At 35.9% G+C, this 15,249-nt stretch overlaps 2 protein-coding genes across 2 annotated transcripts in view; one reads left to right on the top strand and one right to left on the bottom strand.

Moving 5' to 3' along the window:
- The window catches only part of Atm (ATM serine/threonine kinase), a 166,204-nt gene extending 151,600 nt beyond the window's left edge, over positions 1-14,604 (bottom strand). The window contains exons 1-5 of the mRNA XM_026399043.2: positions 14,374-14,604; positions 12,092-12,189; positions 11,898-12,010; positions 10,534-10,679; positions 6,928-7,092 (exon numbers count right to left, since the gene is read on the bottom strand). Of these exons, the coding sequence (XP_026254828.2) occupies positions 6,928-7,092; positions 10,534-10,679; positions 11,898-12,010; positions 12,092-12,163 (496 nt within the window). The 5' untranslated portion in view covers positions 12,164-12,189; positions 14,374-14,604. The remainder of the gene's footprint in view (positions 1-6,927; positions 7,093-10,533; positions 10,680-11,897; positions 12,011-12,091; positions 12,190-14,373) is intronic.
- Positions 14,605-14,870: 266 nt separating this feature from the next.
- Positions 14,871-15,249, top strand: part of Npat (nuclear protein, coactivator of histone transcription) — a 50,413-nt gene continuing 50,034 nt past the window's right edge. Inside the window, exon 1 of the mRNA XM_077796899.1 lies at positions 14,871-15,020. Coding sequence (XP_077653025.1) covers positions 14,984-15,020 — 37 coding nt within the window. The 5' untranslated portion in view covers positions 14,871-14,983. The remainder of the gene's footprint in view (positions 15,021-15,249) is intronic.

Below are 15,249 nucleotides of genomic sequence, written 5' to 3'. Positions count from 1 at the left end.
ACATGATCATCTCAATAGATGCAGAAAAGGTCTTTTGATAAAATCCAGCAACCATTCATATAAAATACATTGGAGAAGCTAGGGAGGGATAAAAGGAATTTTACCTCAACATTGTAAAGGTCATCTATGACAAACCCAAATCCAACATCATACTAAATGAGAAAAACTAAGAACATTTCCTCTAAGATCAGGAACAAGACAAGACTGTCCATTCTCACCACTCTTATTCAATACAGTCCTTGAAACATTAGCCAAAGTGATGAGGCCAGAAAAAGAAATCAAAGGCATACAAATAAAAAAGAAGTTGTTAAACTATCTCTGTTAGCCAATGATATGATCCTATATCTAGAAAACCCAAAAACACTCTACTAGAGCCTTTAAATGAATTTAGCAAAGTAGCAGGATACAAGATCAACACCCATAAATCAACAGCCTAACTATACTCCAACAGTGATTCAGCTAAGGAAGAAATCAGAAAAACCATCCCCTTCACAAACAAACAAATACTTAGGAATTAATCTAACTAAGGAGGTGTATGAGATCCACAGTGAAAATTATAAAACATTGAAGAAGGAAAACAAACTAAAAACAACCTTAGAAGATGGAAAGACATCCCATACTCTCGAACAGGCAGCATCAATATTGTCAAAATGGCCATCCTACCAAAAGCAACATACAGATTCAACACAATCTTCATCAAAATATCAACAATATATGTGTGTGTATGTATAAATATGTGTGTGTGTATGAATGATGTTCCTCACAGAATTAAGAAAAACAATTCTTAAATTCATTTGGAAGAATAAGACACCCAGTATAGGCAAAACAATACTAAGCAAGAAAAGTAAAGTGAAGCAGGAGATATCACAACACCTGAACTGATATACTTACTACACAGCTATAATAACTAAAACAGCATGGTATTGGCACCAAATAGACATGAAGACCAATGGAACAGAATAGAGGACACAGAGACAAACCCACATACCTACAGCTGTCTGATATTTGACAAAAATGGTGCTGGAAATACTGGATGAGCCATATGTAGAAAAATTAAACTAGACCCCTGTATCTCACCCTGAACAAACACTCAAATTGAAATGAATCAAAGATTTAGGAATTAGACCAAAAACCTGACAATTGCTACAAGAAAACACAGGGTCAACACTCCATCATGTAAGTGTTGGCACCAACTTCCTTAACAAGATCCATAAAGTGCAAGAAATAAAACCAAAAATCAGTAAGTGGGATGCCATCAACCTACAAAGCTTCTGCACAACACAGAAAACGATCAAGAGTGTGAAGTGAGAGCTTAGAGAATGGGAGAAAATCTTGGCCAGCTACACTTCCACTAGAGGATTAATATTCAGAATATATAAAGAACTCAAAGCTTAACACCAAAAAACTCCAAATAATCCAATGAATAAATGGACAAGGAACTAAAACAGAAACTTGTCAAAAAAAGAAATGAATGGCCAACAAATATATTAAAAAAAAATACTCAACATCTCTAGCAATCAAGGAAATGAAAACCAAAACTACATTAATATTTCACCTCACTCCAATGATCAAAAATATAAATAACAAATGCTGGTGAGGTTGTGGGGAAAAAGGTTCACTTTTACATTGTTGGTGGGACTGCAGCCTAGTACAACCACTCTGGAAAGAAGTATGGAGGTTCTTCAAAAAACTAGGGGTGGAACCAGCTTATGACCCAGCTATTCCACTCCTTGGTATTTTCCCAAAAGATCTAAACTCAGCATACTATAGCGATACAGCCAACTTAATGTTTATAGCAGTACAATTCACTATACCTAAATTATGGAAGCAACCCAGATGCCCATCAATAGATGAACAGATTAAGAAACTGGAGTATATCTCTACAATGGAGTTCTACTCAGCCATAATAAAGAATGAAACTATGGCATCTGCCAGTAAATGGATGGAAATGAAGAATATCATGCTAAGTGAAATAAGCCAAACTCAGAAACTCAAAGGTCAAATATTAAGATAGAGTGAAATAAAGGAAAGGAAGAGGGAAGGATAGGATAAGATAAAGAATCAATCAAATAAAAATTAATAGCTGAGTAAAAGAAAGTCTAGTAGAGTAGACAAGGAGAATGGGAGAGGGGAGGAAAGAGAGGTGGGAAAAAGCAGAGGAAAAAGCAGGGAATCATGCTGAAATCAATATCCCAATGGTGTATATCATGGGAACTGAAGGTTGGGTAAATATTTGAAAAATCCATCATTGTAAGGCATCAGACTAACAACAACAAAAACCTTAGATAATCATATCAATAAATACTTTTCCTTGTTTTTTAAAAAAACTGAACATCCATTCATAATTTTAAAAAATACTAGCAGTAATAATGGATACAAAGAACTATCCTCAACCTGTATTGATAGCTAATAGCCTGCTTATTGGTCTAACCCTGAATGGTTTCCCTAAGATCAGAGGAAGGCAAATGTGTCTATTCTTATTGCTGTTATTCAATATCATGCTGGTGGTAAAGCTATTAAACAAAAACTTTGGGGAAAAAACAAAGGAGAAGAGTTTCATAACACTAGGCTATAGATTTGGCAATGATTTCTCTGATAGAACAACAAAAGAAAATAAACTGGGCTTCATCTCATTAAAAGGTTTTTGTGCATCAAAAGACACTATCAACAATGAAAAAGCAACCCCTGGAACAAGAGAAAATATTTGCAAACTATACATCTGGTAAGAAATTAATATCTATAATATATTTTTTAAAACTCCTATTCAACATCACTAGTCATTAAGGAAATGCAAATGAAACACCATTTTACTTTATCATTCAAAAAACAGAGAAAATAAATGGTGAAAATGTGAAGAAATTTAAACCCTTGTCCATGTAAAATGGAGCAGCCTCTGGGGAAAACATATCTTGGTTCCTCAAAAATTAAATATAGAATTATCATATCAGCAATTTCACTTCTGAATATAAATCTGAAAGAAATGAAAGCAGGAAACCCAAGAGATATTTACACATAGCAGTATTCTTAATAATAACCAAAAAGTAGAAACCTAACTGTCCATCAATGAATAAACAAAATGTGACATTTTGTTCAGAATATTGTTGAGTCTTAAAAGTGAAGGAAAGTCTGATCTGCTGCTACAAGATGGATGAGCATCAATGACATTTGGTAAGTGTCATAAGCCAATTGCAAAGGACAAATACTGCTTTTGCCTGCTTTGTTCAGGTTGCTATTAACTATCTATCACATATTGGCTTATAAACAACAGAAATTTATTTCTCACATTTCTGGGGAATGGAAGTGTGAAATCAAGGTGCAGGTATGGTCCACTTCTGGTAATCCTCTTTTGCATTGCAAACTGCTGACTTCTACCTGTATTCTCATATGGCAGAAAGAGAGAAGGGTAGCTGTCTGGTCTGATGACCTAACGACTTCACAAATGCCATAATTCCAAATATCCTCACATTAGGGAATTAGACTTTAACACAAATTTTGTGATAATACAAGCATATAGTCCATACAATGAATAATCTAGAACTTCAAATTCAAAGTTGAATAGTATTAAGAATTGTAATGCAAAATAAATAAATAAATAAAAACAAGTTGAATAGTAGCTGTCAGGAGCCAGTGGGAATAGCAAATGGAGAATTACTATTCGATGGTGTTATGAGTTCATCTCCTGTTACTATAATGAAACACCTGAAGCCAAAAAACTTTATAAAAAGAGGTTTATTGAGCTCATAGTTCTGGAGGTTGGGGTCTGATGATGGTCTCAAGGCAGATGGCACCTCAATGGTAGGAATGCATGTGAGAGGGGGTTGGGTCGGGGGAGAGCTAACATATAGTCAGAGGAAGCCAGAGATGCAGGAGTCAAGCTCAGGCTTTTAATAACCCCTTGTGTTTTCAGGAGCTAAATGAAGATCCCAGGAACTATGTTAAATCCCTCCCAAGGGCATGCCTCCCATAATCTAACACTAGACTTTAGTTCTACACAGCCATATTAAGAACCAAGGCTCCAACACATGAACCCTTGTGTGGATGAACTCAACCCATATCCAAACCATAGCAAATGAATAGAGAAAAAAAGTTCTGGAGATAGAAGGGATAGTTATACACAACAATGTTAGGGATTTTTTTTTTGTGTGTGTGTGTGTGTGTGTGTGTGTGTGTGTGTGGTGTTACTGGGGCCCCAACCCTGGTTATACAACAATGTGAATGTGCTTAATGCTACTGAACTATATGTTTAAAAATGGTTAAAAATCATAAATTTTCTTAAACTTATTTCACCATGGGGTGGAAAATACTGATGATTCTAGCCAGGTTAGAAAAAAATAAAAGCCACATGGTTCAGAAAGAAGAAAAAAATTACTACTTGCAGGTGTCATGATTATCTACGCAGAAAAATCTCACACACACACACACACACACACACACACACACACACACACAAACGCCTTATAAGTAACAGAAGATTTTAACAAAGTGCTAGGATACAGTGGTCCACACGTGATCCCAGTGGCTCAGGAGGCTGACACGGACAGATCTCAAGTTCAAAGCCAGCCTCAGCAACAGCGAGGCACCATGCAACTCAGTGAGACTCTGTCTCTAAATAAAATATAAAATAGGACTGGGAATGTGGTTCAGTGGCTGACTGCTCCCAAGTTCAATCCCCAATACCCAAAAAAATAAATAAAAATTTAAATTTTTTTTAAAAAAGATACAAAAATCAATTGTACATCAGTATAATAGCACTGAATGACTTGGAAAATGAAACTTCAAAAACAGTGCAATTTAACTATCAAGAATATGAGCCACAATAAGTGTCAGTGAGGATGTAGGGAAAAAGGTACACTCAGACACTGCTGGTGGGACTGAAAATTGGTGTAACCACTATGGAATGCAGTACAGAGATTACTCAGAAAACTTAGAATGGAACCACCATTTGACTCAGTTATCCCAGTCCTCAGTGTATACCCAAAGAACTTAAAATCTGCAAACTACAGTGACACAGCCACATCAATGTTTCTTGCAGCTCAATTCACAATAGCTAAACTATGAAACCAACTATGAAACCAACCTAGATACCCTTCAACAGATCAATGGGTAAAGAAAATGTGATACATACACACAGTGGAGTATTACTCAGCCTTAAAAAATGAAAGTATGGCATTTGCAGGTAAATGAAGCTGGAAAATATCATGCTAACTGAAATAAGTAAAACCCTCAAATCCAAAGGCTGAATGTATGATTAAACTACCAATGTGAGTCTGCACTATGTTCAGCCAGAGAAGAAGTTGTGCTCCATTTGTGCACAATGTGTCTAAATGCATTCTACTGTCATGTATAACTAATCACAACAAATTTAAAATTTTTTTTTAAATTTATTAACCAATTAATTTAAAAAATAGTGCAATTTACAAACTACTGCAGTATACAAATCTAACAAAACATGTATAAAATCTGTCTGGTGACAGTAATAGGACACTAATGAAAAATATCAAAAAGACCTAAATAAATGGAGATATCATATTCATTTGATATTTGAGTGACTCCACATTGTTAAGATGGCTACGCATTCTTAACTGTTCAATAAACAAAATATCTATGAAAATTTCAGCATGATATTTTGTAGAAATCAATAAGCTAATTCCAAAATTTATATGGAGATGAAGATTCAGTCTTAGGGTATGTTCTCATCTCATTCTAAATTCTCCCCATAAAAAAATATCATAACCATGGCTTAAATTACTACTTCTACCAAACACACTTTGAGGACTGTTCAAAAAGTGAAGTCTATGCTCAATCAAGAAGCAAGCCTGAGAAAAGGGAATTACAAAAATAACTGAAAATAAGACTGATAATAAGAAGTAACACTAGTTTTTTGAAGAACAAAAAGCAGGTTAGACAACAAATGATATGGACGAATCATACCAAAGAGACTGAGGAAAGGACTGCCCTGTTACAGTATAATCAGTCATAAGCAATAATCTAAAGTTCCCAAATATACAAAATATGATCAGACCACTCTGGTGAGACATCTGGCTGAGAATGGTAGGTATCATTGGCTTACTTGAGTCCATTGTTTGATGGAACAGCAACAGCCCAAATAACTCACAAGAAATTACTGCAACTATTGAGAATTCCTTAATTCATTTGGAAAAGTAGAATAATGCAGAAGTGAGGGCACTATTTCATGGCTTTGTAGTTCATATACATCTCATTTTGAAATCATAAAATTAACAATAAATATAGGTAAATGTCTTTTAATTTAGTTAACAAAAATCAGCCTTAATATTTTTTAATGAAAAAGTCTTAAGTTTCTAAATTTTCAGAGCTAGTGGATTAGTAGACTTTAACATCTGGCTTAAAATTATCTCAATAATGGCAAATCCCACTTTAATCCATTAAATTCTCTCAGAATTGTTCCACTTTTAAAATCAATAAACTGAAATATTTCAGATTCTGACCATAATTTCCTTTTTCCATGATCATTGAGTACCTCTGATCAATAAACTAGAAACACTAGATTCTTGCCTAACACCCATTCTATCTATCTAGTAAATCACTGGATCTTGTATATTTCATTCTAATACACTGATTTCCATTATATTACCAGGAACCTGTTAATTCCCTAATCCAATTGATACTTCTGTATCTTGTCCTTTCCATAACATTAGTGGACTTAATACTTCAGAAAGTATGTAGTAAATGAAAATTAAGGACACTTTGTTTAAAATTAAAGAGCAAATATCACAGAACATACAAGATGGTACAACCACATCAAAAGACTGATACTCAATTTCTTTCACTAAAGTACTATGAAAGTGTGAGGTCATTTGGGCGATACAGATTTACTATGAATGCTTTTATTGGTGAAAGTCCATGTCATGAGGAAAAAAATCATAAATAGCAACCTTCAAAACATACCTAGCCACTGTTGCTGTGATATCTCACACCAGTATTTTCTCACTGAAAGAATGTCTTTGAGTAGTATGTTGCTACAATCAGCTCCATAAATAACACCATTGGATGAATCTTTCACTGTCTCCATGATATAATTCAAGAGTTCATGACATTTTAGTCTGGGTGCTCCTATTAAAAGTAAAACAAAGAAACATATAAAAATATTTCTCTCATCAATAAACTGGCAGCAACATTAGATTCTTCTCTAGCACATACTCTATCTGTATAGTAAATCACTAGATTTAAAATCTTAAATTAAGAACACTTGTGCTGGATGTAATGGCACACACTTGTAATCCCAGTTACTTGAGAGGCTGAGGCAGGAGCAATCATTGAAAAAAGTCAGCCCCAGTACTTAGCAAGGCCTCAGTACTTAGCAAGGCCCTAAGCACTGAGGGAGACCCTGTCTCTAAATAAATAAATAAAAAGGGCTGGGGATATGGCTCTGTGGTTAAATACAACTGGATTCAATCCCTGATACAAAAAAAAAAAAAAAAACTTGGAATGAAAATACTTAAAATAACAACATTTGGGACATTAATCTCTTCTTTTCACAGAACAAGGATTAAAAAATATGGCCCAAGGGCTGGGGTGGTAGCTCATGGTTGAGTGATTGCCTTGCATGTGTGAGGCACTGGGTTCGATCTTCAGCACCACATTAAAAAAATAAGTAAAATAAAGATATTGTGTCCATCTACAAAAAAAAAAAAAAAAAAAAAAAAAAAAAACCTATGGCCCAAGAGCAAAGTCAGCCAGTTGTCTGTTTTTGTAAATAAAGTTTTTTTTTTTTAATATTTACTTTTGAGGTGTAGTCGAACACAATACCTTTATTTTATTTATTTATTTTTACGTGGTACTTCGGATTGAACCCAGGGCCTCGCACATGCTAAGCAAGCGCTCTACCACTGAGCCTCATAATAAAGTTTTATTCAAATAGAGTCACATGCATGCCCATTGTGTACAGCTGCTTTCAGGACAAAATAACAGAGTAATTAAGGCAAAGAACACATGGTCTGTAAAGTCAAAATATTTACTATCTAATCCATCTACACATGAAGTTTGTCAAGCCCTGCAGGAATATACAGCAAAATCAATAATTATTCTATCCTTACTAATTCACCTTCACAGTTCTAGCATTAGACTTAAAATGATGCAAAATTCCTTCCCACTTTTATAAAGAATGAATTTATTAGAATAACAAAATTACAAGAAGGCTCTTTACACTGAAAAATAAACATTCTTCCAAGTTCTACAATAGATATACAAACGATATATAAATATGTAAGGTGTAATTTTAATAGCATATTATTTGAGATTCTGAAAATTCAGCATTAATATATATTCTTAAAGGTATAAAAACTATATTTAAAAATAACTATTTTAGTAATTCATATTGACATCATAGCTCAAATGTTATCATAATTTCAATAATGACTTATACACTGATATACCTTATTCCGTAAGTATTTCATAATTTTAAGCACCTGACCAAGATGAACTGTACTACCACATGAACCTTTTTTTTTTCTTTTTGGATACTGGGGATTGAACACAAAGGTGCTTTATCCTGAGCTACATCCCCAGTCCTTTTTATTTTTAGACAGTGTCTTGCTAAGTTGCTTACAGTCCTGTTAAAGCTGAGGGTGGCCTTTATCTTGCTATCTTCCTGCTTCAACCTCCCAGGTCACTGGGATTACAGGCATGTGCCACTGTGCCTGGCCCCCATATGATATTCTTGACATCATGTGCATCTCTCTCCTACAAAAATGTTTTTATCATCTATGATGTCTATTGTTTTATCAAATCCTTAGGGAAGGGAATTAATCTTTATATCCCCATAAATAGATATGTAAACTAATATTAGGCTGAAATAATATTTTTCAATGTTGTTTATTCCAATATATTCTGTTCTCTCCCAAATTGGAGAAGTGTTTCAAGAATTATACTAAAAAAAATTCATGCTGACATATTTTTCCCTAAAAATAAAAATTGTCTTATATCCGGGGAGTAGCTTAGTGGTAGAGCAATTGGTTATATAGAGCAGTTTTTATGAAAAAAAAAAAAATCTGTCTTAAAAAGACCTAAGGTGCTTACAGAAACTTCATGGAAGTTCATGGAACTGAACATTTTTCACAGGCTGGTTTCTTGTTTTCTACGCTCTCTGCTTTGTGCAGATGCAGACAAATGCTAACATAACAGAATGAAAAATATTTCCTTACTTGTTCTTTCCCAGCTGCCTTTCCCTTGTTTTTTTCCCCCCTAATGTCTGTTTCTATCATACCACTTATGAATACCAATGCTAACCAAGTTTGTCAAAATCTGGACATGTGGGGCTGGGGTTGTGGCTCAGTGGTAGAGTGCTTGTCTAGCACTTTCGAGGCCCTGGGTTTGATCCTCAGTACAACATAAAAATAAACAAAATAAAACTATTGTGTCCAACTAAAAAATAAATATTAAAAAAATGTGTTTAAATATTTACAAACATCTGGGTTTTCTGATTCATAAAGTTGCTACCAAAAATCATATCCTTAACTGCAAGGACTACAGAGTCTGAGCCCAGAAGTCCCTAAACAAATGTTTTTCTTCTTCAGCACTAAGTAAATGCCCATTTCCTTACAAAAGCTTACCTGTATTTTGATTAAAAAATACCACTGTACAAGTTCAGCTCTACAATATGGGAGATATACTGCTTATCAGTAGTTAAAAAGACCTGGGTTTTTTTGCTGTCATTTTTCTTAAGTGATAGTAAACACAACATTAGCTGAGGATGGGTTTTGCTTGCCAAAGAAATTAATGTGATCTCAGAAAGAATCAGTAAAAATATACAATAAAAGATATGCAAATCCTGTTCTATCTGTACTCATCAGAATATAACCAAAAAATTGATCACCACACCTCGGGAGATATAATTAAACTAAAGAATATTCAGGGGGGCTGGGATTGTGGCTCAGTACAGTGCTCGCCTAGCACATGCAAGGCCCTGGGTTCAAACTTCAGCACCACCTAAAAATAAATAAGTAAAGGTACTGTGTCCATCTACAACTAAAAAATAAATATTTAAAAAGAAAAGAGTATTCAGAAGAGAGTGAAATAAAAACTAAGTCATATGAGCTAAAGAAAGAGGTATATTTACCTAAGAGGACTCAAGGGAAATACTATGGCTATCTTCAAATACCCCAAAGGATCTCATGATAAAAACATGATTAATTAGGTATTTTTGTGTATTCTTAGAAGCACTAACAAAAAACAGACAGGGTTTGAATAAAGCTGTTCAAAGATAGAAAAGAAAGTTGAATATATTCAGTCATTTACACAGTATTTGTATCTGAGTGCTTGGGATGTAGAGAGGGATACAATAATGAGGAATTCAAATAATTTTTAATCCTTTTAATTCTAAGATTTTATCATTTTAAGCTTGAATAAATTCTCCAAAATATTTGGACCTACAGTGTTAAAATTCATTATATATGGTAGAAGCTATAATTAACATACTTATGTTACCATATTCAGATCAAACTTTTGTATGGTAGCCTATTAAACCATTTATTTCAAATAAATAATGTTGCTTACTTTTATTTGCGCATTTGATGAAGTATCTGACCAAACTACTGATTTCTTGCATCTTTTTCTGTCTGGAGGTTTGTGTTGAGGCTGATACATTTGGTTTTGCTGTCCTCAAACATTCTGTTTCTTTCTGAATGTATTTCTGCAAAAATCTTCAAGAAAATGAAATAGAATTCCAGAAAAAAAATTATGCTTAAATATTTATAATTTTAAAATGTTCTTAATGTCATCACAAAGAACATCTTTTAAAACCACACTGCTTTGCTCAATGTACCAGCTAACTGAAACAAATCCCTTTTTCGAGGCCTAACCTCTACAACACCAATAGAGAGTCTGGCCTGCAATGTTCTCAATCTATAGCCTTTCTGACTTTTTATTTTATTACTTGCTTTCTCATTTTGTCATTAAAATTTCACAATATTACCGAGGGCTTTCAACCCTCTCTTCCTCCTTCCTAACTACCTGATCATACCTATAGCCTTTAAGTGAAGCTCTACCTTAACGACTAGCCAGTAGTATCAGGTGCCAATTTGGCCTACCTAATCAGCTAATACAAAAGAGTACTCACCTTTATGTAATGACTGTATTAGTGGTATCTAAAATAAACCAAATAACCAGAGAACAAGGAACATGCATTTTTCATGTCACATTTATTCAAATCTGTAACAGTGTAGTACCAAATAAGAGCTAAAAAAACTGTTTATCTGTTCTAAATACTAAAAGACAACTAAATATTCCTATTTCCTCTTGACTGCAAATATTGTTTCAAGTTATTTAATGCCCTCAATATTCTACATTAATTTTAAATACTTCATCTTTCCCAAGCCTTACAAACTGCTACAAATGGACTTTATGACTGAAAATCATGTCTCAATGTAAAAACCCATCAACCCTGTTTGCCACTTCGTTCTATCCAAGGATCATATCTTTTCATTGCCTAAGATTTTATTTTTTAACTGTATTCATCTCAAAGTATCCTAATATTTCATTCACCTGTTTTACTATAACTTAACCCATGGCAGCCACTTATAATTCCAGTAATAAAGATGTCAAAATAACAATTAAGTATTTGTTGTAACTTCAAATTTTTCCTCTAATTTGCAATGAATTCTTACAAACTAATCCATATGAAAGGAATTCTTTCTCAATACCAGTGGGACATGTATAAGACATTTTGTGGAACACTGATTTAATACTTTAAGCATTCCATATAATAAGCATCCTTTAAATATAATGCTTTGGATAATCATTAAGTGCTAATTTCATATGCAAGGCACAATAAAACACAGGTAGCAAAGCCTTACAAAAATAATATCTCAACAGAAATAAAACTGAAAGACAAAGCAAAGACAATTTTAAATGTACAGTACCTAAAAACAGCATCCCAATTCAAATATTTTCCTTGTTTGGAATCTGAATGCCTATCTAAATGTTGAACTGTTTCAGGATCCCGAATCAGGCGTTTAAATTTCTCAACTTCTTTCTGAAAACAAAAATGAACATGATAATGTATTACCGATCACATTCAATTTCAAGGAAAAATTAAATCTAAGCCATTTACTACCCTTCGTTCTGTAGCTCTATCATGTTCTAGTTGTCGGCAGCAAATAAGCAGATCATTAAGTGCTAAACTCATGGTTCAGGATTTCAGAACATTAGTATCTGTAAAAAAAATATATATATATTAATAATAGTAATAATAATTAATAATAATTATGTAATCGTTTACTTCATTTATATATTTTTCTCATGCTAGGGACTGATCCCAGAGCCTTACAAAGGCTAAGCACATGCTCTACCATTGAACTACACTTCCAGCCTTTACATAACTTAGACTATGTTATTAACAAGCATATTGTCATCAGAGGCACAGTGGTTTTTCTTAATATCTGCATGTTCCAATATTCAGTTAAATTTAAAATACTTAAATTTAAAATATTTCTTAGAACATATCAAAACAATGTTCCAGTACTCAAATCTATTCTTTGTTTACAGTAGCAGGATAAAGTCTAATTTTCTTGGGGAAAAAAAACAGTTCAGTATTATCTACATAAATAGAAGATGTTCATTCATTGATACATAAAACAATATTTCCTTCACACCTACTATGTTCAAAATACTATGTTAGGGATAGCTAACCCCCCCAACAACAAAAAACGAACTAAACTAACACAAATCCTACCCTTATGGAGCTATATGTGGGGAAGAGGAAAATAAACAAGTAAAATGATAAAACCATGGGTAATTCCAAATTGTGATATATGCCTTCAAGGCAACAAAAACACAAAAGAAAATAACAGAACTGAGGATGGTGTTAGATAAATTGTCAGGGAACATATCTCAAAGGAAGTTATCATAAAGTCAAGATCTGAATGAAGTGATGCCAATTATATAAGGAGCTAGAAGACCAACACTGTAGGGAAAGAGACTAGTATAACCAGAGTCCCAAGAAGAGTGTGGTATGTTGGAGAAACTAAAGGTTCCACTCCCAACATTCAACTGAAATGATACAGATTTCTAAGCCTTTGAATTGATAAATCCAACGTTCCTTTTCAGATTTTAATCAAGTTAATCTCTTTGAAGACTTTCACAAAGACTACATCCTGTCTTCTGAGAAATAACTCTGGCTTGACATGCCATTCTTGTCTACTGGTTAAGAGCACGTGAACTCTATAGTAATATTGTATTGGTTCAAATCCTGATCCAGTCACATAAAAACTCTACAATATAGACAAAGTTTGTTCATTAATCTCTCCAAATCCGTTTTCTCAATAACAAAACAAAAAGCAATACTCATATATAGCTCAAAGGGGTGTCATAACGATTCATGTTTAACATAGTGCCTTGAAAACAGCCTATGTTCATGTTAGTAATTATCATATTCCCTTTTTATGACAGTTTAATATGTCTCTTTGATGGTTCTTCCTCTCACACCTCAAATACAGTGTTTGTCTCCTTGCTGTCTTCAAAGTGTTGAAGACTCCAAATCTTACTCAATGCCAGACCTCTCTCTTGGGCTTCAGGAACTTGCTACACTTTGTGCCTTCACATGCATTTCCCAGTCTGGAAAGCTACTACCACCCTACAGAACAATTGACACAGTCTTGTCCAGGTCAAACTGATTCTCCCAGGTTGCATTTCCACAGAACCTGTTGCTCTACCACTTCAGCACTCTTTTATAACATTATCACCTTGAATTGTAGTTGTCTACTTATCTTCACTTCTTTAAGCAAAGAGTCACACAGCTTAAAATCATTATTCAAACTCTGGTACTGTGGTTCCAGGGCCCATGATCTTAACCACAAGGCTGAAATTTAAATCTCAATAAACGGTCGCTGTCTGAAAGTATCAATTACGAGTGAAAAAAAATGACTTTGTCAAGTCACTTAAATTTGAACCGTAAGGTAACAGGGTAATGGGGTAAACAGGAAGGGAGGTTCAACTTAAAAGAGTATGCATGCATATTAGAGACACACACACACTGCTCCCTTTCCTGGATATTGAATCCAGAGGGATTCCACCTCTACAACCCTTTTTTTGTTTTTTGATACAAGGTCTTGCTGGGCTGGCCTTAAATTTAAGATACTTCTGCCAGGGCGCCAGGAGCAGCTGGGATTACAGGCATGCACCAGCAAATTTAAAGTCCGCTAGGGGCCGAGAGCGAGGACAGGAAAAAAAAATAATGAAGACCGGCGGCCGGAAACAGGGGTGAAGACAGGAGGGTAGGGCAGCTCGGAAACAATGTATGGGACTGCGCTCCCCGCAAGAGGAGCTACAGGAACCAAGCTAATACTCCCACGCAAATACTCCCACGCACAAGCCACTGAGTAGACTCCCCATCCCTACCGCCGCGCTCTGACAGCCAAAGTAGTCTCTCTGGAAGCGGCAGGGGCTGCAGCCCAAATCCACGCTCCTCTGGCCTCCTCCCCACCACAGCTTTGCAACCCGTTATCCACGGTCTTTCCCGCTTCCGGCTCAAATGCAGCGTGGCGGCGGAGCTTCAGTCCCGGGAGTAAGAGGCTGGCAGAGCCGTGGCGCACAGTGTGCTCATGCGCAGGAACATCACGCGCTCTCAGCTCAAAACACTAGCTCCCCCAAAACATTCGCCTGGTCAGAGAAGGCGCGCCTGCGCCCTGCCCACCAATAGCGAGCTACCTTACGCCTCTGGTTCGCCCAGAGGCTCCCACACCCCACCTCCTTGCCCTCTTCGGCCCCACCCCTCCAACTCTGCGGACGGAAATGACGACAGTGCCAGGGAGCTCGGAGGCGGGTTGCATTTCGGCGCCTTTCTTTCCCCTGCGGAAGCGATTGGTTGCTGTCGGGCGAGAGAGGCGGGACAAATTGTCGCGGGTTCAGTGCCGCCAGTGGAACCGGGAGATGCGGCGCAGGAGCTGTTGCTGTGTTTGCCTTCACCTGAGTCTCGTCTCTTATTCTGGCTCCTTCTGCGACTCGGATCATGTTGTTACCTTCAGACGTGGCCCGACTGGTATTAGGTAAGCGCGGGCACCGGAGGAAGGGTTACTGGACCAAGCGAAGCAAGACGGAAGGACCTTAGCGGCCAGAGGCTTTCCTTGGGTGGGGAAGCTTTGGGGGTTTGCCGCCTCGCTTACAAGTTCATATCTGGTGATAATTCTCGGTCCTTCGGAGGCTCCGGGAAGTTTAAGCCTCTTTCTAGGTGAACGCTCCTCTTCTCAGGGGCTGCGTGGCGAGGGCAGGCTCGGG

This window comes from Urocitellus parryii, chromosome 4 (genome assembly GCF_045843805.1).
Source record: "Urocitellus parryii isolate mUroPar1 chromosome 4, mUroPar1.hap1, whole genome shotgun sequence".
NCBI classification, from domain to species: domain Eukaryota; kingdom Metazoa; phylum Chordata; class Mammalia; order Rodentia; family Sciuridae; genus Urocitellus; species Urocitellus parryii.
This window is presented reverse-complemented; position numbering and strand designations above follow the sequence as displayed.